The sequence below is a fragment of the Thermobia domestica genome, chromosome 5 (genome assembly GCF_964235325.1).
Source record: "Thermobia domestica chromosome 5, izTheDome1.hap1.1, whole genome shotgun sequence".
Lineage (NCBI taxonomy): Eukaryota > Metazoa > Arthropoda > Insecta > Zygentoma > Lepismatidae > Thermobia > Thermobia domestica.
The window spans coordinates 218,838,786-218,865,568 of record NC_137458.1 but is presented as its reverse complement, the minus strand read 5'-3'; the positions used below and the strand labels follow the sequence as shown (position 1 = coordinate 218,865,568).

Sequence of the window (26,783 nt, the reverse complement as noted above, 5' to 3'; positions counted from 1 at the left end):
TTATATTACAATGATGCACAACGCGCTTTCCACGAATATGATAACATGATGGTTGCTATGAAACTCTCGAATGAGTTTGAAATGCACATATAATATAGCGCTGGTCTATCTTGCACAGTAAGCCGCGTCTCTAGTATGGTTTGCAATCCACATGTTGTACACTGAAAGTTTAACATATACACCAGGATGATCTTCATCTGCACACTTGTCTCCCCATGACACAATTCCTGTTTTAAAACAAATATAACTATTACAAATGATGTTTAGCGAAGGATATTTCATTAAATGTTTGAGAGAACTCTAAACTTGGTTAATACAAACGATTATTAATATGGAAGGTAATTTAAAAAGACTATGCAGATTTTGACTTAAGTCTACGCATAGCAGTATATGTAACAAACCTTTAATACGGACTAGAAAAATTTATACTATCAGCTGAAATCTAGTCAAAAAACTAAACAATTAATTTTGCATTACTTATCGGGCCAAAATGGATGACTGTGATTACTTGATATCGAAAAAGAGTTACTATTATTTTCTAGTAATACTTACAATTAATTAAGAATGTTAAAAAGAGATTGGGAACTAACTCTGCCCTCTGGTCTAGTGGCTAGTGTACGCATTGATGCTGCAAAAGCTGCTCGCATTGAACGCATAGCGATGGTTCTACGTTTTATATAACCTCAGAGCTACAAAGAAACGCTAACATTCAATAATCAAAAGAACTTAAAATGATCCGTGGCTCGAAAACCTCCTACAGGGAAATCAAATTCTCTGCAGTTTTAGCGTATCTCTTCTTTAACGTTTTCCCTCAATTCTCTATTTAAATTAAACTAAACTATTATTTAATCTTTGGTTATTAATAGAGATACGGATAATACATTCAAAACTCATGTCTTGAGCCTTGAAACGTTAAATGTGAAAACATTAACAGAAAGGAACCAGAACCATATTTGGAATAACAACTTGAACAGTTATAGCGAAATGGGTTGAGAACGATGCGCTTTAAATAAGGTGAATAGCAAAAAGGAAATTTGAAATTTCAACTGAATTTGTAAAACCTACAAGAATACATTGGCTCAACAAAATTCTTCCAGTAACAGAATGTGCTAGTCACGAACTAGAAAAAAGAAATTTTGGAAAGTGTGTGAAACAACAACAGTGAATAAAATCAAAAACAATTGAGGAAGGAAAGAAATAGCACAAAGAGTAGGGATATTAAAAGGATAAGTAAAAAATAGACTTGAGTTAAAACTAGGCGAGTAGATATAATGAAAGAAATCCTTAAGATCAAAGGGTAAAGGCAGAAAAGGATGAAAAGAGAGAAAAGAATAAGAAGAGAAATACAAGGAAAGAGAAATACTTGCAAATTAATGATCGACTTATTACAATTAGGATAACTGTTGATGACGTATGTGATTAAATAAATAAAACTCAGCAGTATCAAATTTAGCTGTGGGATACCACGGATTACTCCCTCTAGCTTACTTAATGGCAATTTTAGTGTTTGCAACTGTATCTACTGTGTTTCCGACTTACCAATTTGCTGAACTTTGTCTTTAGAACGTGGTACAGGTGTCATTATTGGCCCACCACTGTCACCCTGAAATAAAATTATAATGAAGATGAAAGTTGCCATAAATTTGGTTTAATTCTCACTAAAGGGACTGTGACACATCCAGTAAGGTGTCTGGGCTACAACAGCCGATTTTGATGAAACTTGGTAGACTAATAGGACACCTCGCATAACTAATGTAACTAGCGGGAATTGGTCGAAAAAGCTGTAGTTTCTGAGATACATTCGATTCATAAAGGAGACATTTGTCCTGATATTTCGGGAACGGCTCCACAGAAATCAAGCAAACTTTGCAAGCCATAGTAGGTACATGATAGCTTTTAAACGAAATCAAAACGAATTGTCTGCACCTGCGCAGAACTGCGCATAATGCGCACATAATTGTCCGCATGCTCATATCTCGAAAACGTAGACTGCGATATATTTTTCTCTTGCTTAGTTTGCACTACATGACGAGTAAAACATAATGTAACAAAAAAGAACTAGACTCAAAGGTGAGCGTTTTCAAGCAACCGAGGTGAGAAGATGTTCGGGGTGGTCTGCCCCCGGATACCACCCTCTGGTTACGGCACCCTACTGTTCGGCTTCCCAGTCATATACACCTGTGTAGAAGTCATATAGTTAACGTTAATAGTCGACATATTCGTAGTGATATCAAGTGCTGTAAGTCGTCAATGTTGTACAACAGTAACACAATATTAAGAGAGCGTAAGGATAAACTATCAGGCCTATGGTCGCAGTCTATTGGAATACATCAGTGTGATGCAGGTATCTATGCTTCAAAGAAACTTGCCAAAATCATACCCCATAAGGTTACCTATATGAAGTTAGTGTGGCCATGAGACGAGACTGTGGAGTTGTCTCATCTCGTCACGTGAAGCAGTAACTTCGCAAAAAGTATAGGCTGGATCCAATTAGGGATTGGCAAAACTGGTTTTTATAAACACCGGAAACAGGTTTTTAGAAAAACCGAAAACCGAAGAACCGAAATTTCGGTTTTATCCAAAACCAGCCCGGTTTTTCACCGAAATCGGCTCGTTTTCTCCACTGAAACCGTTTCGTTTTCTAAACCTAAACCGGTTTCGGCTTTCTCCAAAAACCGGTTCGGTTTTTCACCAAAACTGGTTTCTGTGAAAACTTTTGGAAAACAAAACTATTTCTGTGAAAACGGAATCTATCTGGTCAGAAATAGAACCAATTTTGAAAAAAATTGAACCGTTTTTGAAGAAAACCGAAACCGGATCCGGTCGAAAACCGAACCTCATTTGGAGTAACTGATAACCGGTTTCAGTGAAAACCAAACAGATTTCGATTAAAACCGGTTTCGGTGAAAATCGTTTTTTGAAACTTTTCAAAACCCGGTTTGGTTTTCCTAAAAAACGAAAAACCTGTTTTTGTGCCTACCACTAGTTCCAATACACCGAGACCATAGGCCTGATAGTTTATCCTTACGCTCTCTTAATACTGTGTTAATGTTCTGCAACATTGATGAGTTACACTACTTGTTATCACTGCGACCCGAATACGGCGACTATTAACGTCAACTATATGACTTTTAGAGGTGTAATTGAAATGTATAACTGAGAAGCGAGACAGAGTGCCGTAACTAGAGAGTGGTATCCGGACACAGACCACCGCCAACATTTTCTCACCTCAGTTGCTTGAAAACGCTCACGTTTGAGTCTAGTTTTTTTCTTACATTATGTTATACACGTCATGTAGTTAAAACTAAGCAAGAGAAAAATATATATCGCAGTCTTCACGTTTTCGAGATATACGCATGCGCATAATTATTTGCACATTATGCGCTGTTGTGCGCAGGTGCAGACAATTCGTTTTAATTTCGTTTAAAAGCTATCATGTACCTACTATGGGTTGCAAAGTTTGCTTGATCTCTGTGGGGCCGTTCCCGAAATATCAGAACAAATGTCATCTTTAATGAATCGAATGTATCTCGGAAACTACAGCCTTTTCGACAAATTCCTGCTAGTTACATTAGTTTTGGAAGGTGTCCTATTACTCTACCAAGTTTCATCAAAATCGGCTGTTGTAGCCCAGACACCTTATGGATGTGTCACAGGCTCTTTGAATACATTTACAAAAAAAGATTTTAAAAGTTTAAAAACTATGAATATAGTACATAAAAGTACTCAATTCAAAATAAAACATCATAGTACTCAATAAAAGTACTCAATTCAAAATAAAACATCATAGTCTAAAGTGCTGATTGTATTTACCCTTTAATATTTGAATGTCTTTTGAATGATACAATTCTCACACTTTTATTGGTAGAATCCGTTACTTTCTCTATACGAAGATTAGGCTACACCATAAATATGAGAAACCAGAGGTATTTTTTGAGGTTTCTGGCTACCTTTCCATATTTTATTTAAAATTCGTTCAGTAACTTAAATATAATGAAGAACATCACAAATGTAGAAAGTGAAGTAGATAGTATCTTGAGAAAGATACTTTGAAACTAATCGCATTTTTAGTCTATTTAGTATCATTTTGCAAATATGATATGATTTACTTCTTATTTATGTTATTTTTGCTTAAATTTAATAGTTTCGTTCTTGGGATGATATAGCTGTTCATATTCGATCCTCATATTAGTGAAGTGAGATTATAAAATATGTATACGAGGTAAGGAAAGAAAGACAGACATGCAAAATACTGGTAACTAAGCAATTCTATTTTAGGATGAATAGAACATTTATTGGCATTGTTGAATAAATAGCTACAAATTTATTTCAATCAAATGCTCTTTCACTTACACAGAAAAATGTGCAACAATAACGTAATCTAGAGAATGCATAATTTTTGACATTGGGTGACACTGCTACAGTGTTCACTGTTTATTCTTAATTCATTTACATTTCTTCATATATTACGTACTACAGACTAAAACGTAAAATGAGCGTAGCACAAGCTACAGTTCATCGATGGTCTTCAGCAAACCAAAATCTCAACAGCTTTCATCACGCAAAACCTCATAATTCTATCACTATGTATTATATAAATAATGTTTTCTTCTAGGGTATTGTCGGAATAAGTTGTCTGTACAACAAAGACCACCACCTGGGGAAGACATCTCGGGAACTCAAGCATAATGTTCGAGCTCGTAGATTCGGAGTTGAGATAGAAAGTATTAAAAATTGTAGTGAGCGGAGTGAAGATCATTAAGCCATAGGCATTTAAATTTATTTGATACACAGATGCTATTCGTGGTTTTTATACTTTTCCATGTGTATCTATGGTTTATCTATTTCAATCGTTTTTTTCTTGGAGAAAATTGAATTTAAAAAAATATTACCTATTTACCTAAATATTGCGTAATTTTAATTCAAGACTAAGCATTAGTGTAATATTTTCGAATGATGTTTTAAGAAAATTTTTAAGAAAATGAAAATAAACGTTACAAAGAGAAAATCCATGGTGATTGATTGAAACGAAGTGGTTAACGTCAAATATAGAAATGGAGGAGGGAAATAGATGACTAGTTGTCGATATCTGGATAATATTATTAATGATCATAGTAAGTGCGCACGTGAAATAAAAGCAAGGTTAGGAATCGTGTAAGATACATTTAGGAGGAAGAAAAGTTTATTTTGTGGGACCTTAAATAAAGACTTAAGAAAAGGATTCATAAAATGTTTCGTGTGGAATATTGCACAGTATGGGGTAAAAGCAGGGGGTAAAAACATGAAAAACGTGGGTGCCTTCGAAAGCCGTGGAAGGCTTCGAATTGTTGGTATAGAGAAGAATGAAGGGAATTGTTTGGATCGAGCGGAAAACGCATGAAAGGGGGTTCGAAATGGTTTGTAAGAAAAAGAACAATGTAAGATATTATTGTGAAGAGGAAGAGAAACTGGTTTGGACATTGGCTAAGAACGAACTGTATCATGAGGGAAGTGCTAGAAGGTATGGTGGCAGGAAAGAGGGAGGGGGCAAAAGCGGCTGCAGCTGACGGATGAAATCAAAACAAAAAATGCGCACGTGTAGACGGAGAGGTTAGCTGAAGACCGTGGAACTTCTTAATTGGGGCACGTGATTGTTAATACCTATGATGATTATGATGATATTGACAGTTATTGCATAAACATTATATCTTAAAATTCTGTCATTGCTCATATAATGTTTTCCTTCCAATTCCTTCCACTAAGAAAGTGCATTGCATAAAGAACAGCAATATAGTTCCATATTTTGTAATTTCGCACGTTGTATCTGTGTATGACCTTCACAATACTAAGGCTACTTCTTCTTTGATTTGCAAGCACTGGATGTATATTCTCATATATTGTATTTATTTCTAGATGTTGTTGTTACGGGTACATAAGTTAGAATCATAATAACTAACATTTTTTTTAAAATACAGTTACAGTTAAAATACACTAGTTTTGAAACTGTCTACCTTCCATTAAATTCCACTTCATATCGCATATTTTACTACTATAGATGGCTACGTAGATGAGAAAGTCTTCATTGCTGGGGCCCATCCACAGGTCTGACTTGTCCAAGTATCCTGCTAATGTTTGCCTAATTCTGTTTAAGTAATATGCTTGTGTTTTCTCTGTACCAGGAGTGGCCTAAAGGGAATTCCATCCGGTATGGGTTTTCACATATATCGTACGTGAAAGAAACTTACACTGCAAAACTTAGTTTTAAAATATAATGTTCTATGATAGTTTCATAACAAAAGTGTACGTGTTTACCGAGCAAGAGTCAACTCCTTTCCGCATGGCACAGAAATTGTCATTGAGGACATCTTCCGGACTGTATTGTGATACTTTAAGACATGTTTTACGTGACATCGTATCAACCTCAGCCTTTCTAAGAATATAGGATGGATCATCATATGTTCCAGTTCTACCCCATCCCGCAATCGTAGCATGTTTTCCTGCTGGATCAGAACCTATAGGGTAAAAAATAATATTCCATGATATTACATAAATTTATTGTTAATGTTTCTAAAGTTTTATTTCGACTCTCTCTCTCTCTCTCTCTCACACACACACACACACTCCTTTTCTTTCGTTGCCTTTTAAAACAACAAATTGTAGCAGTTATTATACGTTATATTGCTTCCAGTTGCTTCCAATAGTGACTGGACAATGTATAACCAAATACATTCGTAGCAAAAAGAAAAAAATCGAATACTTGTAAAGATTCCATAAATTTTTACTGGATATATGTGGATTTGGACTACCTACGAATTTCTTATTTCTTATAAGAAATAAAGGGAATTGAAAAACGTTACATTTAGCTCTAAAAAAGTACTGTATAAACATTGTTGTGTCGAGGGGAGTCACATAAATATAACTGTAGGAGGAAAAAATTAATCACTGAATCGAACCAATTCTTCCCATTGAGAGGCCGGAAAACAACTCATCAGCTGATCTACTTGGTAGTGCATCTCGTACTGAACGATTGAGTTAATTTCTTAGTTGCTACAGAATCCATGTAGCACAATAATTGTGTACGTTCTGAAATTTTAAAAAGTATTCATGAAATTGACAAATATATATATATGTATATATATATATATATATATATATATATATATATATATATATATATATATATATATATATATATATATATATATATATATATATATATATATATATGTATATTATTTAAGAAATTGATTTTTATTGATATTAAGCCTGAATCTTCCAACCACACCCTCACTCTCATTTATTAAAATGGAAAAGAGTGAGGTTAAGAGGGGCTCTCATGAGGACGAAATGAGTGATAGTGCATTTCTCTGAAACGAAATGTAAAAGCAATAACTATTGAAGTGGTAATTATCCCAAACGCTGAATAAAACAATAATATAATATGATAATAGTTCTTCAAAATGTTAGTAATTATTACTTATTACCGTATGTTGTTCTACACCGTTTATTCATAATATTCGTCCTTCTTCAAATTGGTGTTTGGTTTAAAACAAATATTAGATAAACGACGAGACTGTGTGAAGTGTGTTAATTATATTTTCGACTTTTTGTTTCTATCTATTTCATTGTCCATCTAATCGCAGCTCCTAACAAGTAGGTCGGAGCATATACCTGGAGAATCAATGTCAAAAAGCAAGTGTTCTCAACTAATTGTAGTGTTATGTCTAAAAGATAGCAACAATCTGTGTATGTATCCATGTGTTCCAAAGGAGTATTTAATAGATAAAGTCAATGAGCACTACTTTCTCAATTTTCAAAATCTACAACGAGTCTAGTCGAGTGATCCAAGATGTTGAATGGCGAGCGCAAGACAGTCTGAAGTTCGAGTTCCATCTGTTACGGAAAGAATATTTGTATAACATGGTATTATATTGGCTAGTATTGTTGTTTCTATAGAATCCCATAAACTCTACACAGCTTTCTCATAGTTGTATGGCTAACGTAGACGAATTTGGCGAGGGATTCGGCTTCCAGTGGGTGTTCTTGTAGTTCCAATCCCATGTTAACTCTGAGTGTACTTCTCATGTACGTCTAACTGGCCCTAAAACTCGTCTGGGGGTTCTAAAATGGTTGACTAACTTCAAACATACAGATAGTCCATTTACCCTACAAAGCATAAACATGAGACGATAATTATAGTAAAGAAAAAGCTAATCAATCTTCCAATAATTTCGTCGTTTACAATTTTTTAAGTTTTAAAACTTATTTTTGTCTTTTCCCAAGGAATGTGACATGCGATAAACATATATAGGAAACAGTGTAAACATAAACTAAAGTTGAATGGGTGAGCGCAACAGTGGTGTAACCCACATTTTCAAAAATGGAGAAAAATCAAGTTAAACACGTGTGATTTTTTGTACTATATATATATATATATATATATATATATATATATATATGACGCATTCAACCACTTGTGGTTGCTTTTGGTATATTATACAAAAAGCACATGTGTTTAACTTTAACTTGATCTTTCACCGTTTTTAAAATATGTGGGTTAGACCACTGTTGCACTCACCCCCTCAATTAGATTCATAAATTTAAAATGTTATAATTCTCTAAATTTTAAGGCATGAATATTACTAGTAAGGCATGAATTGATTCATAGTTAAACACGTTCATTTTGTTGAATTATCAAAACAGGAAAGAAAAATAAAACTATTGAGATATTTATGAAACCACAACTGCACATCCTCCATACAATACTTTCTATTCATTAAAGTTGGATTCTTACAGAGGTTGTTCAGCCTTCGTTTGGCCGATTTCGTTCCTTCCCCCTTTTGCGCAGAATGGATCACTCGACCTGGCCCGTGGCGTCCTGTAGTTTTGTGCATTGGCTTCCTGGGAACGGAGCTGTTTTTCCACACAGACGACAATAACGCACAAAACAGGACCATTGTTCTGAGTGTTGTGTTAAATTTGTTTCCAAGTGTGTCGGTTTCCGCTCTGTGACCAAAATGCCGCCAAACTAAGCCGGTTTTGGGAAGGCTATGGTGCTGCTCTTTATGACGCCCACTTTAGTGTTTCTGTCATTAGAAAACAGTGCAGAAGAATGGTTGCAACATCAGTTTAAGTGGAATAAAAAATGTTATTAAAAAGTACAATGGCAACGAAGCTCCACCATTTGGATCACCAACGAGGTTGTCTAGAAAGCGGTAATGCACCAAGGCCACCTCCACCATGCAGAGGAAACTTCGCAAAATGGCAATGCAAGAAAATTCACCAACACAAGGTGTATGGCTAATCGTCTTGACGTCTTTGGGGACTGTGAGCCGGACATTACACTATCAACTCAAGCTGGAAAAAGTCATGAAAGCTCGTGGCCATCTTCTCACGGATGCCCACCAAAAGGAATGAAAGTGTAACGCCCGGAACCTGTACGAACGGCATCTGCCAAAACAAAGGTGGATGTACGTCGTAAGGCTCGATGAAGCGTGGATTTACTTTTCCGACTGCGGCAAACCGAGAGCCATCATGTACCGAAAGAAAGGCGCAAGAACTTCAGAAGGTGGGTCCATGTCTGTAAAGAATCCTTCCAAAAAGGGTTCATAGTTGTTACTGGCTACTGTTACCGAGGTAAAATGAAGATTCGTAGGATGGCAAAGAACTGCAAAATAAATTCGCAGTATTTTCAAGATCAGATCATGCGACTGATCTACGATCATGAGATTCCAACAATGTACGGAAATGACGCCAATCTGGTGCGGAATTCACATGAACAAGGCCTCATCACATACACCACGATCGTCCCTCGGATTCTACAGGGAGATGGAGGAGGCAAGTGGTAAACAGGTGATACCTTTCAATGAGGTACCTGTTAAATCTCCAGATGGAAGCCCTATGGACTATTGTGGATTTGGATTGCTGAAGCGGGCTTTGGGAAAACGGCGTGTGACAACTGTGGAAGGACTTTGGAAAGCTGTGCAAAGGGAATGGGACAAGATTCCCCTCCTAGTTCTTCAGAGAAACGTATTACAGTGGTAATTACGCTGCCAGGCTATTGTTAGGAACCAAAAGAAACACATGGAGCACTTACGGACCTGGCGCCATGAATTCTTCTAATTTTTTAGGTAAATCGAAATTGGCCAAATGTAGACTGAACAACCTTTGTATTTCAATTTGTAGGCCTCTAGTAGATTGTTGATACAGTGAAAATGTATATAGTATATTTACGAAGTGCCTCAAAATTTAGCAGTTCAGTTTAAAACTTGCCTACTTGTGATCTGTAGTATTTCTTTCCTGGTTAAGATATTGATTAAAAACGTTGTTCGAGTATACATTATATAATCTATGGTTATTACTTGAACTAAATGCTTCATCCATCGTGAGGACTCTTGAAATAGTTTTATTAGCAATGCAAGACTTTTCAATACATAAGATGTGAGCCGTTAGACAGGCTTTTTAAAAACGTAACTGGACGTGTGACAAGCTATAATCAAAAATTGATTTTCATTAAAGATCAAGATTCTTAAGAAAATAGTTGAGTAAGAAATAGTTGAATTCATGTATGTAAGGCAATTGTAGTGTCACATCTAATGCTGCATAATATACTGCTTCAAAATTCTCGTAAAGATGTTAGTTGATTCTGTAATGTGTCATTTTTGCCTGATTCGGAACGTGAGTTCTGTTCTTCGAAGTACATTCTGTTTCTTGTATATACCGAGAGTTTCAGAGAGGCATACGAAACAGGCAGACAAGGGAGGATATTGATTCCAAAAATTAAGAAGAATTAAAAATGACCCAGTAAATCGAGTATATATCTTCGGGGTTTGAAACAAGCTAATCGATTGCTTTCAGCGTTATTAATTCAGGTCATTACATGCATCCAGATTCACAGAAATATTTACAGAAATTATGTTAATAGGTAGTAGGAATTAAGACAACCATAGTAATGGACAGAATTCATTCTGATTCTGATATCCATTTATTTGCATATACCATGTTTTGTTCTGAAATGCAGGGAGTTAAATACATTAAATAACAGATTGATCATGAAGCTAGCGGAGCTTTCTCGTGGCTAAGCGGTTAGTATACACGCCTTTAGGTTGAGAGACCAGGGCTGGATTTACGGCAGGAGCTCATGTTGTTCGGATTCCATGGTAAGCTGTAGGTCCGCGTCTCATATAGCCTCGCTCCTGAAACGGTAGCTAAACTGAGAACAAACAAAATCAAATGAAACTTGCGAATTAGAAGTCCACTTTTCAATATTTATTTTTGTTTACAAAACATAGTGAGTGCAAATAGACGGGTGGCCACATTAAATGCAGTGAGGGTATTTTAATTTTAAAACGTAATAGAGTCTCTTTAAAAGAAGTGTTTATTAATACATTGTATTTGAGACAACTTCAATCAATGATTTAGTTGCTATTTCATTACTATGAACTATTCAATATTTATGTAGTATTGCTAAAAAGAGAAAATAAAAACTTTGTATAATATGTCCTTCTTTTATCGTGTCTGATGAATTGCTTAAGAAATATTAGTTGAACTATAAGAAATACAGCATATAAAAGTAATCATAATATTAATTCTGATAGGCAAGTAGGGTTCATATGTAGTAGTACAGGAATTGTAATATTGGATATGTGTTATACTTTGTGTATGTTTCGAATTTCACATGTGCTTACTGCCTACAACTAATCAAGCGTCTTCTCTTTCAACAGCAACGTTCTATATAAGATGCGGATTTACAGCTAACATGGAATCTAAACCATTTGAACTCCCGCTAGGAACCAAACCCAGATCGTCTGCGCCAGGGCACGTACGCTATTCCTAAAGCCAAGAAAGAGAGTTCTGTGTGAATAAGTTAATGTAGTTATGCATTGCTAGAAACCATTGATTTACGTTTCATTTTAAATAATTACAAGTACTTGAAAGCAGTCAATCAAAAGAAGAGACACCGCTACACGCATCATCGCTTAGTTTTCTATTAATGCCTCTATATGCCAAGAGTCCATAGGTTTAAAAGACAGTGTACCAATGCCACTTGTCTGATGAGCAATAAAAAGAAGTAAAGTATAGACTCTCCTTTTCTGTTCGGTACAATTACTGGAAATGATAACACTGTTGCATCCACTTTCATCGCGTTGGTGATGTTCTCGTTTGCGTGCTTGACGAGATCAACGATCTTTTACCCAACATGATTTCAGTGAGTGATAATGTACATTTGATTAGTGATTACATTATTAATACTATTTCAAAGATTGTTCTTATTTAGAATATTACACATCAAATCGAATAATTTGTTTAGTTCAAGCAATCAGCTGCAAAGGGAATAAAATCATTTCTCCAGAATATTTCTTTTTAATTTAACGGCCCTGATTATGTACACTCATGTCCAAAATTATTGTCGTATGTCTATAAATATGTTGTTGTAGGAATATAATTTGATAACGAATTCGCCCGATATTTCTTATAATGTTAGTATGTGTATAATCGGCAAAGACATGTGTGTGGAAAATTTCATGTCATAGGAGCAGTAATTAAGAACAATAAAACGAAAATAAAACTTTCTTGTCCATTTTGCAATATTTTATTTTACTCATTCTAATTGTCATATTTATAATTATTTTCCTATGAAATTTACCACAAATATTCATTTCCCGATTATACACATAGTACCAGTATTCAAAGTACCCTGCAAAATCGTTATCAAATTATATTCTTACAAAAAGACAGTTATAGATATGCTACAATCATTTTGAACATGAGTGTACATAGGATAAGAGAGACGGTGACAACGAGAAACCTGATAATGATAAAATGAAAAGTTGGAAATGGGATGATACCTATTGACAATCAAAATCACTTGTGAAAAGAAACCTGTTATCCTAATAGTTCCTGGACTTTCTTGATAGTCACTTCATAACTTATAACATGAACATACAGGTCTAAAATATTAGTATGAGAATCCTTACATTTGATGTTATTAATGGCATAACTAATTATGCTCTGATTTCAATAATTATCTTTATCTCTTTTTCAAAATATATTACACATTAGGTTCAAGTTAATGGAAACGGAAAGATTGTCAGTCTCACAAGACTTACCCATTGGAGGAAGGCATGCTGGCATAACTTTCCTTGAAAATCGTATCTTGCTTTTAAGTTTGATAAGTGCAATATCATGAAAATCGTGTATTTCCCCTCGTCGATGGTTTTCATGAATTGTGAACTTGGCGGGCTTTAAAACTGGTGTTGATTTATTGCTGGTTTTGTACCGAAGATCATGAACAGCAAGAACAACATCAATAGCGTCTAGACTATACCTAGAAAGAATGGTAAATTAATAATGGATAATAATATGTATATTTGCATATAATTTATAATATATGTACTATAGTAGAAAATTAAAAATCATCAAATTCAATATTATGTGAACGTTTAAAGTTGAGATTATGTATCTATTACTTCCTTATGCAATACCAGTTTGATAGTTTCATAGCACATTCAAAATAGTAAATGGATTACTTGAATATAATTTTACTTTCTTAGGGTAGAAGGTGTAATTGGGTGCAGGGGTAATTGGGTGGAAAACTTTTTAAAAATGTATATTTTGCATTTCAGTATATTTTTATGGAATTGAATTACACCAAAATTTTGATCGAAAAAAAAATTACAAGGAAAGCTATCCAACTCCTCGACGAGTATCGCATTGAAACTTACACAAGTAGAAGGACATATTGAAAGATGGAAATATGCTTACTCTTACGATTTGCAACGACGTCGAAACAGAAGTAGAATGATCGTTTCCCCATAGCCCCTGAAAGTTATGTACTTTGATCATACACGCCAGAATCTGATTCACTAGAACCTGTTTTCTCACGAACACAAATATTGCAAACTCAAGTTGATAATAGTCGATGGTGATTGGGATTTCTAGTATGTCATTGATGCAAATTGATGTCAAGTGGAACACAATACGATACACCTATCGTAAGTGCCAAACGAGTTGAGTTGATTTTAAGTTTAACGTCCCTTTTCAGCAGCGAGGCTATATGAGACGTGGACCTACTGATTAAGGTGGAATCCGAGCCACATGAGCTCTCGCCGGAAATCGAACCCGGGTCTCCGGGCGCGTACACTAACCGCTTAGCCACGGATGAGCTAAGTTCCAAACGAACACGTTTACTCGGTTGAAGGCGGGATTTGAAGGCGGGACCCTTGAGTCGCTGGCTTGACGCCTCAACCGAAATGAAACGAGGTCGGCAAGAAGAAGAAATAGTATAGAACAGATTTTCTCAACCTGGGGGTCGCGAAAATAAGCGAAAGAGGTAAATATAATTAGAACCTAATACCGAGAAATATTTTTAAATATCATTTTGAATTTTCTTCTGATTGACAATGTATACATACTGTCAAGAACAACAAAAAATTGGTTTACTAAACATTTTCAACAGATACAGGGTTGGTTAAAAATTAATTTAAATGAAAGAGGTACGATATGAAACTTAACTGCATATTGAAATACCAGAAGAATGCAAATCGACTTTATTTTTTTAATCATATGACCCAAAATTAAAGGAGTTATGAAGTTTTCAAGCGGCTTCCATTTTGAAACAGTATGAAGGATTGGATTCGATATTTCTAATATGAATGAAATGACCAAATTTGGTTTTAATCCATTCGCTTTTCGGGAAGTTACTCTATCCACTACATACAAGAAATGAATTTTACCACTATAGAAATAGATTTATATAGTGAGATCTCCGCAAAAATCCCACAAGCTGATTACAAGCGACAAATTATAAGGAGGTTGCTGGCAAGAGGATATGATAATATGGGGGTCGTGATCGGAATTAGGTTGAAAACCACTGGTATAAAATATTATTACTATTATTATTATTATTATTATTATTATTATTATTATTATTATTATTATTATTATTATTATTATTATTATTATTATGAGTAGTCGAAGTAGGAGTAGTAGTACTGTAATTCGCTGCAAAGTACAGTAATTTATACAGGCCATACTCTCCATTCGAAATGAACAAGTTCTGAGCTGGATGCTATGAGGTTGTCATTTTATTCGTCTTATTGCCAACCTTATGTTCGTGTTGGTGGAAGCGTCAAGCCAGCGACTCAAGGGTCTCGACTTCGAATCCCGGCTGAGGTATGGTTGTTTGTGGATTTTAAAACCTTTATAGATGTGCTAGAGGACACTCAAGACGGGCCGAATTACTTCGTTACTGAACGGGCCGAACAATACATTTGTGGTCTTCTTGTTCTCACTATTATTATTTTTACTCACCATACTGCTCATATTAAGAATGCTAATCTTACTACTACTACTACTGTTACCATCAACACCACTATTATTATTATTATTATTATTATTATTATTATTATTATTATTATTATTATTATTATTATTATTAATAATAATAATAATAATAATAATAATAATAATAATAATAATAATAATAATAATAATAATAATAATAATAATAATAATAATAATAATAATAGAAAGTCATTTTTGCGTTGTGGTTTCAGCTTGTCCCTTTTCTCCACCGGGTAAACGTGTTCGTTTGGAACTTACGATCGAGTATCGTGTTCCATTTGACATCAATTTGCATCAATGACGTACCAGAGATCATAATCATCAGCGACTATCATCTTGAGTTTGCAATATTTGTCTTCGTGAGAAAAGAAGTTCCAGTGTATTACATTCTGGCATGGGGGCCGCGGTGGCTCAGTGGTAGAGCGTTCACCTCTGGTGCTTGGGGTCCTGGGTTCGATCCCAGCCCCCGCCACGTGAACTTTGTGGTGGACAAACACCGTGTGCGTGGGTTTTCTCGGGGTTCTCCCGTTTCCCCCACTTTCTTCATTCCACCATTTCATTCATCACTCATCATCACCGTCTCCTTTAGCCTAACCGGCATAACCGTGGGACGTAAAACTCAAAGATTTCATTTCATTTTACATTCTGGCATGTACGACCAAAGTACATAACTTTCAGGGGCAATGGGGGAATAATCATTCTACTTCCTGTTCGACGACGTTGCGAATCGTAGAAGTAAGCATATTTCCATCTTTCAACATGTCCTTCTACTTGTGCAAGTTTCAATGCGATACTCGTCGAGGAGTTAGATAGCTTACTTTGTTAGATGAATTTTGAGAGGGTGTAATAATGACAAAAAATAAAAGAAACTGAATTGGTTGAGAAATGACATATTTGAAACCGAGTTTCAGGTTTCTGTGTGTTTTGGTTTGAGTCACAATAAATCGCACATCTGTTAATGTTTTGAGCTATATTTTTTACTGCTGCTTAAAAACATCAGAAGGATGGTGGCATGAAGTGCAGCAATCTCGAATCCCCACTGTGAGGTACTTGAAATATTGTTAAAATTTGTACCTCACTTAACCCCACTGGGTGATTGGACGCATAATGCGAGGGTAAATGGGTGGAGTGCCTTAACTGCACATTCTTTGCTATGATTCATTTAAATGCTGTGCTATACATGTCTTTTGTGTTGTATATTTTTGTTTCATAGTGCATTGTGCTTATTAAGTTATTTTATTCAACCTAGGCTTCCAGTGGCAATTGCGTATGGCAATAGTGCTGATGCTGTAAATAGGAGCTGTTTATCAATCCAGACTTCCAACACATGTTCTATTGTAATAGTTTATTGTTAAGTAGCGTTGGTCTTATTACCTTCTCCTATGTTTGTTTCAATACCAGGGTCTGTTCTCTTGTTTTTTTATATTTTTTCTACATTTGCGGCCAAAGTCTTGATGCTTATAGTTTTTTTTTTCTTGTATATGATACATTTAGGATTAAGTTCACAGGACAATATACTGCGCTATGAACAATACCTGGAAGGCTTGAAAATATCTTTGAGATTTAGAAATGAGCTACTCTTATTTTGCTAAACAAAGGTATATTTTTCTACCCACATAAGCTATTAGTTTTTAACTGGAATAGAAGTTATATACACCAAATGAAAGCATGAGATTTCTTCATTTACATCCAATGCCTCCACGAATTTGTGTGCTGGCAATGGCTATAATCATTTTACACCCAATTACCACCTTGGTAATTGGGTGGAAAACAGACCAACAACAATAAAAATGTTCCAGTATCAAAAGTAAAGATGCCTAAAGCTTACCAATACAAGAGTAGATGCAGGAGAATCTGCGACATAAAGTCACTGCTTTAACACTAGAAACATACCTATAACCTGTGAGAAAACAAAAATTGACAAAAAACATATCTCCCAATTCCCCCTTCTATCCTACTAGTTGTCCAAACACTGATAGTTGATTCATTACAGAAAAATACACTATGAGAGAAGTATACATGGATTTGATCCCAATAAAGTGCTATCCCGAATAATAACCCGAGCAATAGTCTGCTTTCTTTAAGAAATCGATGGAAGTTATATAGCCAAATTGCTGACAAGAACGGAAAAATCAAAATCGTCAACAGAGTGGAAAGATTATACATCTGGTTCTTTTGCAGTGTCTAAATACTTCAAGAATACGAAGCTGGTATCTATTTGTTTTATTCAATGACTTGAGTTCTGTTTTCGATAATTTCAACATGCTTGACTTAAAAATGTACACTCATGTCCATAATTATTGTCGCATGTCTATAAATATGTTTTTGTAGGAATATAATTTGATAACAAATTCGCCAGGTATTTCTTATAATATTAGTATGTTTATAATCGACAAGGGCATGTATGTGGCAAATTTCATGTCAAAAGAGCAGTAAATAAGAACAATGAAACGAAAATAAAACTTTCTTGTCTATTTAGCAACGTTTTGTTTTATTTATTCTAATTTACGTATTTATAATTATTTTCCTATGAAATTTACCACAAATATACATTTCCCGATTATAGACATAGCATCAGTATTAAAAGTACCCTGCAAAATCATTATCAAATTATATTCTTAAAGGACACAATTATAGATATGCGACAATCATTTTGGACATGAGTGTACCTAGATATTGATTATTGTTAGTTTTTAAAATATAATGCAAAGATTCCAAATCTGTTTGCTGATATCAGTTACTTACTCATAGAGGCAATGTCCAGCTGTGAGAACATATTGATTGTTTATAATACTTCCTGAACAATGTATGTCTCCTTCGTTACGTATCAGAACAAGCCACGGAAACTCATTAGCTTTTGCAACTTTTCCTCCTACTATTCGATTTTCTTTATTCAGAATACCACATTCTATTATCAAATAAAATAAAAGTGCAATTACTAAAGTTCTTATATGCATACAACACATATATATCCCAACGATACTCTAGCCCAGGGTATATTAACCTATGGGGACAGGATCCCTGGGACTGTTATGAAAGGAATACATAGGATAAAAATTACATTTTGAAAGAGACAGGAATACATGGAATTAAAATTACATATTGAAATAGAAGATACCTAGGTAAATACTAATACAACAAAAAGTGTATAATGAAATACAATTCAAAATCAAAGATAGTGTGAAACCTGGGCCTAAAGTGATTTCACTGGATTTTAAAAGCGATAAGCACGCATAATTAAATAAGTTACTACGTCCTGGAAATTACTCATAGATGGCGTTTCAAAATGAATGTAATGAAAATCATGTATCTGTATTCATGATATAAGATTGAATAAGTCTCCTCAACCTATTAGGAAGGAATGCTCATAATATTGATAAATCTACAAAGTATTTTAAAACCAAGATGTACGTTTAACAATATTATAAATAAGTCAATGCCAAATCTGGTTCAAGATCTGATGGCCATACAGTTCAAATATTTAGTTTGCACACTTGGACAGTTATACAACAAAAATATATTAAAGGTACATAGTATGGATTTGATTTCCATATCAGCGAAAAGGAATGTTGCGTCCTGGAATTCTTCTGATCCAAGTCTGTCCACATACATCTGGTTTTACTATTGAAACAATTCAAAGATTTCGATGGAAATTAAACAATCATCACCCTTATAGCTTCGGTTCTGCCCCAGTGATTTGTTTCCTTTTGTTCACTCGAAAAGATGGCGTGCATTGAAGTGTTTGAACGACAGTGAAATGTTCAAGACGTCGGTTCTGGACTGGCTGCACTCTCAGAAGGCAGATTTTTATACAGGGTGTATATGGAACCTTGTGCCACACTATCAGAAATGGCTAGAGATGTATTGTGGCTACGTCGAAAAACAGCCAAAGTATGTATATCATATACAATAAATTTCTTCTATCAATTTTTTTCTTCTCGTATATCTGTTGTGTAAATCTTAGCATATAGCTGTTTATCTCTTTTTCACTTGCTCATTACTATGTTTGTATTATGTGTTGCATAAGCTGTGTTATCGAACGTAACATAATGTATTATTTTTTCGAAGATTCACAACATTTTAAAGTACTCATTATCATACTTGAAGTAATAAGTATCATATCTTACATTGCTATAATATGCAGTGTATGAAAACGATAAATTTTCATTTGAAAAATATAAAACAAATGACACGAAATTTGAAGTTTTAGAGTACTATATCCGTTTGCATCTGAATAGTTCAAGAGCTCTTTACGAATGTTTATGCAAGTAAGAAAAGAAATATATCAGCCCATCCTGGTACACAGTTTATCATCAAATAGAAGAAAAAAGAGCAAAATGTTCAGTATAGTTACACAAATAGGTATTCAGGAAGACAAAAATATTCCTTATTCAGATATATGAATATAATGTGAATATTTATACCATCCTAATATTATTTATATTGTTATAGAGAAAACATGGTTATTGAATTTGTCCCTTATGTGCTATACAAATCTAATCTCTTATTGTTAAATGATACATTGTTAGCTCAAATAAATGAATACATTATTAAGTAAATAATAAATAAATACTATTGCCAAAATAGAGTTTAAGCATAATTATTTGCATCAACAGGATATAAATATCGTGTGTTATACAATATATATATGTTATACTTACCACAGTTTAAGAAACGGCGAGCTAATGTCTGAAAAATAATGAAACTATTACTTTTTTATTTATAATGAAATAGTTGAATATATATTTGAATCATTTATATTTCCTTTAGAGACAAAATTAGAAAAATTGAAACCATGATTCAAATTGGTTGAAGTTTTAACTTACAAAATTAATATCTTATTCTTAAATTATCTTCGCTTTTGAACTCGGATAATATAATTAATAGTTCTGTGAAATTCAGTAAAACCATTTTCCAATATTTGGTATTTTTATTCTGTTATAAAAGAATATATATATATATATATATATATATATATATATATATATATATATATATATATATATATATATATATATATATGATACTTTCACTCACGTATTGGAGGCAGTTTCTTAAAGTGTGTGATATAACTCTTCAAAATTATTCATTCGTACACTTATATTCTTAACTGCTTACATTAGTAAAACTATAATGTATATACTCATAATTTCAGTATTAAGAATAAAAGGTACAATCATCATAATTGGTAGTATGAATAATTGAATTTTTAATACACAAAATAAAAACAAATAAAGGAATTTCGCATTTTTTTTCAAATAGTAAGCCTGTGAATGATAACACCTACAACGAGCACTAATTACTAAATCACTCATTTTCTACACCAGGTTTCAAGACAGTTTACTTGGTTCTGTAATACGCTCTAAAAGAGACATGTAGCGTCGATTGAAATCTCATATCCGTCTCCTTTAGCCTAACCGGCATAACCGTGGGACGTAAAACTCAAGAATTTCATTTCATTTCATTGCAATCTCATATGAAATTTTGTACAACTTACGATTCTATATATGTGCTTTAAAATTTTAATTTAGTAATTTCGGAAATGAAGAGACAACATAGAACATACATTCTGTTTCTCATCCATATAAAATCATAATATGAACCAGTTTTGTTAGAAACAAACATTCATGTTGTAGTAAGTTAATACTTTAATTTCCATATACTGACTCCTTAAAGTACTTAAATAATTCTTGACGAATATCATTTCTCTGAAGTGAGAATAATTTTTTGCAAAACTTTTAAAGAAACAGATAACCTTACAATTATTGCAAACACAGTTTCCATATCTACATAATTAAAATTAATAACTCTAACGTACTTACATCTTTAAAAACGTTTTATGTGTGTGATATTTATTTATTTCATATAATCATATTAACAAACCTTTCCCATGAAATGCAACATGCTCATACAACATATAAAAACCTTTCCCATGACAAAAAACATACCAAGTATATCTATCTTTCACTAATATGTATTTATGAGTATTAAAATATTTAAGTGGAAAGTAGACAATGCAGTTTAAACTGATGTACTGAATGAATTTGGTCTGAAAAAGTAGACAAAATCAATTTTGTTTCACTTATCAAGAATTAGAATTTCAAGTTTCTTTTACTTTGAAAATATTGCAACAAAATAACCTCACACAATGAAAAGTATAAAACTCGGAAGATCTTACAGTTCTTACATAAATGTTCATAGAAATGGAATGTATAGTTTTCAATATATATGATGTGTATGTATTATCAAAAGTGTACTACAAGTGATAGTATCGACAAGTTACATTAGCGGGGATTTCTTAATAAAGAACTTTATCATTTTTTATATGCAGGAAACAGTTATTAGAATTATTCTGTCAATTATAGAACTTATTGAATTTTCAATATCTTGTTCAGCAAAAACCAGAAGATAACTCACAATGTTAAAATATTCATTTTCAACAATAATAATATTACTTAAATATATGAAAAATTAAACTCTTATTAATGAAACCACATTAGTGATAAGCGACAATACAGAAGTTTATATTTATTTTATTTTCTTATGTTTTTCTTACCTTGTGAAAGAATAAATATGTAGTACATCCCAACATAAACAAATGTAAGTTAAATTTCCCACTGGACATATCTAGAACTCCGTTTGAGCAACCTGTTTATTTCTTGCATAATTCATACTATTGTTCAATGCTTACAACGCTGTTAACTTTTAAATATTCTTCATAAAACCTGATGAAGTGTAACCAAGTTATTTAAGGAGAAATACCTTAAATTTGACTTTTCCCGAGAACGATCTCTTCGGTTGCGTATAAGTATATGTATTGTTTAAAAGAACAAACATTACAAGAAATAAAATACAACCATTTGAAAGTTTAATACGTCTTGTTTTTATCAGATTACCTTTATCAATCTAACCTAAATAGTTTTATTGCAAGCAAACGTCATGTAAATGGATATTCAGTTTCTTAGCTACATGTTCTCAGCGGAAATGCGTATCATAACATGCAAATAAACAAAACAATTTCTTCCACTCCCACTATATTTCTTGTAGATTTACTAAAATTTCATTACAAATCGTAATTATTGTATACTTCAATCCTCAAAGTATCAAAGTCACTAATGTATGACTGGATAATAATTATACATCAAAATTTAATGCATGTATTTACATTTTACGTACCAGTTCAAAATAATACTTTAATTGTTTTTTATATTTTTCAATCATAATATACGGATGTTGGAATCATTTTAGCCCATTCTTAATTTTATTTCTCTATGAGGGGTAAGAAGGGAGTAACTTTTAGGATAGGTTAATCTACTTGCACTTACTTGCGTGTTTGATGGTTGCCTTCTCGACGATTCCTCCAGTGGGCCGACTTCCGTTCATCTCTCTGTTTGGCTGGCTGGTCATCCAAGTAACCAAGGTTAAGGGTCGGCGAAACCCGGACTGAGAAACGAACTTTACGAGGACCGCAATTTTAGTTAGAGTCGAAACTTCTTCTCATAAAAACAACACATCGTCTTTAACGGCTATCTGGCGTGAGCCGAAACAAAGGTACTCTACAGGACAGAGCAAGGCTATCAATCGTAAATTTCAAAATGAAGCTCGTGGTCTACATTCTAACTCGTCTCTCGCTCCATGTCGACTTCCCTTCCAATAGTCTTTCAATCGATTTTGTATGGCGTTCCTTCCGGGTTCATGTCTTGGGTTATTCACTCTGATTTGCGTCTCGATGAAAAAGTGCGTGCTCGTAGATTAACCAAGGTAAGGTGATGATAGGAATGCGGACGGGGAAGCAAAATGTTATTTTATTAATTGAGAAATTACAAACGTAAGAAGTAAATGACAAACAGCAAAGGCAAATGAACTTAGAAACAAATCGAAAGGTGGTTTAACTTAAAACGAATGGTTATTCTTTTCACTGTAAAGTTCTTTTAAAAATAGAATGTCCCATTGTTCAAAATAAGATACTTTGCCATGTGTCCAAATACACATATCTTCACAGTATGGTTACTTGGACATAGCAGAGTTCAGCACTGTGAAACATTTCGGGAGATCCAAGACGGCGTACAAAATGAACCCTAGTGATAGAGAACAAATCAGTGTTACCGTAGATCAGATTATTCTGGTAAGAGAGACTAAAACCAACGTCAATCTCATTGACAATTATCTCTCAAAACTTCCAACTTTATACATCTAAAATGTGCATTTCAAAATCTCTATCTCACGTCTATTCTAACATTGTAAGTTAACTATTAACACATTTACACAGACTGTGAATACATTTCATCGCTGGATGATTTACTTAGTTAAGAACCCATCATATTATAGCGCTGTTGTAAGTAGAACTAAGGACTTTATTGGACATTTTAAGTAAAACCATGAAAGGAGATCAGGATCAGGACCGTCAAGAAAAGTTCTATCTTTAAATATTGAAGGATCTATGAAGAAAAATTAAACGGTTCCATACAAAATACGAACACGGCAGATGATCCCTTTTGATTGACAGTGCACTAAGTCGGAGACATGTGCTTATCCATCAGCTTTTGATAATATCCTTTACACATCTTCCTAAATTTCTCCTCATAAGCACTACTATTTCACGAAACTAAGTTTGTGGCAGAAATGAACCTACTCTGATGTTGTTGCAAACACTCAGAGTTTTAACGTCAAGGATGTTCAGAAGCTTTTTGACAAATTGTACGAGCTTTGCTTGCAGTGTGTTGAAGCGCAAGAAATGTATTTTGGATAATATACACCCAAAAGTTCTACTGTATATGTGGTTCCAATTTTCTTGTCCTAGCTTAAAAAATTGTATGAAACACTGTGTATTGCTTGAGTTCAGTACAATTTAAGTATTTATAACTTATAAAAGTTAGGTTCAAACTTAGCGATTGAAAAGGGATTCATTGAACTGTTCTATTCTCGTCCAAATGCGGCCCAGGGATTCCATCAAAACTGGTGAAATGGGTATCTGAGGACTAAAAGCAGCCAAAGTTGACCATACCACCTCGTATAACAGCGGGTATAGCGGCATACATCGGAGAAAAAAAGGAAACTTGGACACAGAAAGGTTACAATTTCAGATACAAATAAAAAATGATAGACAATGAGGAGAAAATAAGTCAAGCGAGGTTTATTTTCTAGGGTAGTTGTTGTTCATTTTAACATGATTTTCGGAAATTGCGTGATGTGAAATATTTGTCTATTCACCTCTCTCTATTTTGATTGAAACAAAAACCTTCAACAGCAAAATGGAATCACACTTGTTTGATTTCCTGCATATAAACAATAGCTAACATGCTGCAAGTAACAAAATACCAGCCAAGTTTACAAATATTTTATTAGCACATGTAGGACCTTTTCCGATTCCCATTTACAACACAGCTGCAGCGCAGGGGCGGATCCAGGGGGACGATCGGGGCAATCGGCCACTTCCTCAGAATAGAATATTCTTACATATTATTATTATTTGTAATCCATCAGTATCCATTTCAAAATAAATTAATTTTCTAATTACACTTTTTCTAAGTTTCTAAATTTGTTTTACTTTTTTCTTGCAATACACTTTTACCTTGATTTGACTTCGAACGATGCCTCCCCCCCCCCACACACACACATTCAGCCTGGATCTGCTCCTGCTGCAGCGTGATAATGGGACTAAACAATGGACATTTTCTACATTACACATAATCACTGGAAAGTTAAACTCCTGAATAGATTAGTTAGTTAATAAGATCCTGCTGCAGAACCTCTTCAAAAAGAAAACAAAGAATAAGCTTCCTTACTTTGTCAGAGAACTAACCTAAAAAAACTACAAGAAACTCTCTTACAGAATAAACTCCCTTACTTTGTCAGAGAACTAACCTCAAGAAACTACAGGAAACTGATAAAATAATTGCAGAAGTGGGTTCAAGTGAAATCTTGTCCACTTCTGAAAGAGAACAATACCATGTGGTTCTTTCTCTGCAAATACTCAAGCAATTTCTACATTTTAATCCATTTCGGAGAAAACTTCCACTAAAAGTGAAAAATATTGCTCCTGCCATCTCTTATGTGTCATCCTATTTTCTTGCAAAAAAGAGAAAAATGAAAAAATCTTCCACTGTCCAAGTTAAAAAGAAAAACATATAGGCATATCCAATACCCATATTTCTCCCGGCAGACAAATTCATTTCCCGTATTTATGAAATATAGTAACATGCAGGGGTAAAAGTGAATCTGAAAAGATAAATAGCAGCATGACACCACGCCGTCCCCCTGCCTATCTTTGCCCATTATATTTTTTTTTAGAAACCTGTGGGACGCCGTACATATTGTTGGGGGTTGCAAAAGGCGTTCCCTCTCATTTTTACGAAGTAGATAATTAAAAATGCAGCACTAATTTAAATTTTAGGTCGGGAGAGACTTCACTCTCTCTTTTTCTCCTTAAATGTGCTGCCACTGCCAATAAGTGGATTGATTGAATTCAAAATTATTCAAAGTTAAATAATCTTCCAAATTTTCATGTATCTAGTTTTCATTATTTGGAGTCAATTAATGAAATGTCTAACCTAATCGTGCATACCAACGTAATACTTGCAATGTTTCATATATGATAATGAGTAAGTTGATCATCTGAAATAATATCATGGTAGTATATGTATTTTAATCCAGAACTATTATTATTATTAATTTTAATAGAATACATTAATCAGCCCAAAAAGTTATTTATGCTATTTGAATATTTAATAGGTTTAAAGGAGTAAAAAATATAGATATGGTCATTATATATATATATATATATATATATATATATATATATATATATATATATATATATATATATATATATATATATAATGAATGATATATATATAGATATGAGTGAGAATATAAGTAATACGACGAATTTTATGAATATGATGATTTTACTACGAAAGGCAGAATATTATTTATTATAAGGTGGAGGAGACGATTAATAGTCCTACAAATAATAATAATAATAATAATAATAATAATAATAATAATAATAATAATAATAATAATAAACATTATCGATGAGATGGAATGTGTATATATCAAAAAGTCGCGGAAACATTGAAGTATATGGGATTCTGTTATTATTTTGTGTAGTGTATTTTGGAGTGGATGATAATAGCTGCATATGTATCGTATTTTTATTTGTACTATGTTTGGCTTGGATTTAAACCATATGTCTAAATTTTGAATTAGAATATAAGATTGTTTTGTGAACAATGTGTTATGTATTTTCCACTTATTATAACGTCTAATAACCTCACATTATGCGATTTTATCAAAATTTGAATCTGAAGACCTTCTGATTAGTTTTCCCACGCGACTTCATGCAAGGATGGCGACTCCATTGACGCAGGGTCAAATTAATAGATGTTTATAAGGCCAGAAATAACGCCATATTCCTAGTAATCTCATCTACAGAATTACAGTTTATTACAAGAATT

At 33.6% G+C, this 26,783-nt stretch overlaps 1 protein-coding gene across 1 annotated transcript; it reads right to left on the bottom strand.

The window, feature by feature from the left end:
* LOC145684768 (venom serine protease 34-like) lies at nt 1-22,017 on the bottom strand. The gene is made up of 7 exons (XM_081757140.1): nt 21,881-22,017; nt 19,986-20,013; nt 18,070-18,232; nt 13,089-13,306; nt 6,292-6,491; nt 1,540-1,603; nt 1-227 (listed from the first exon to the last, which is right to left on the bottom strand). The coding sequence occupies exons 1-7, from the start codon at nt 21,947-21,949 to the stop codon at nt 106-108; spliced, it is 864 nt and encodes a 287-aa protein (XP_081613266.1). The 5' UTR covers nt 21,950-22,017; the 3' UTR covers nt 1-105.
* Nucleotides 22,018-26,783: the final 4,766 nt, after the last annotated feature.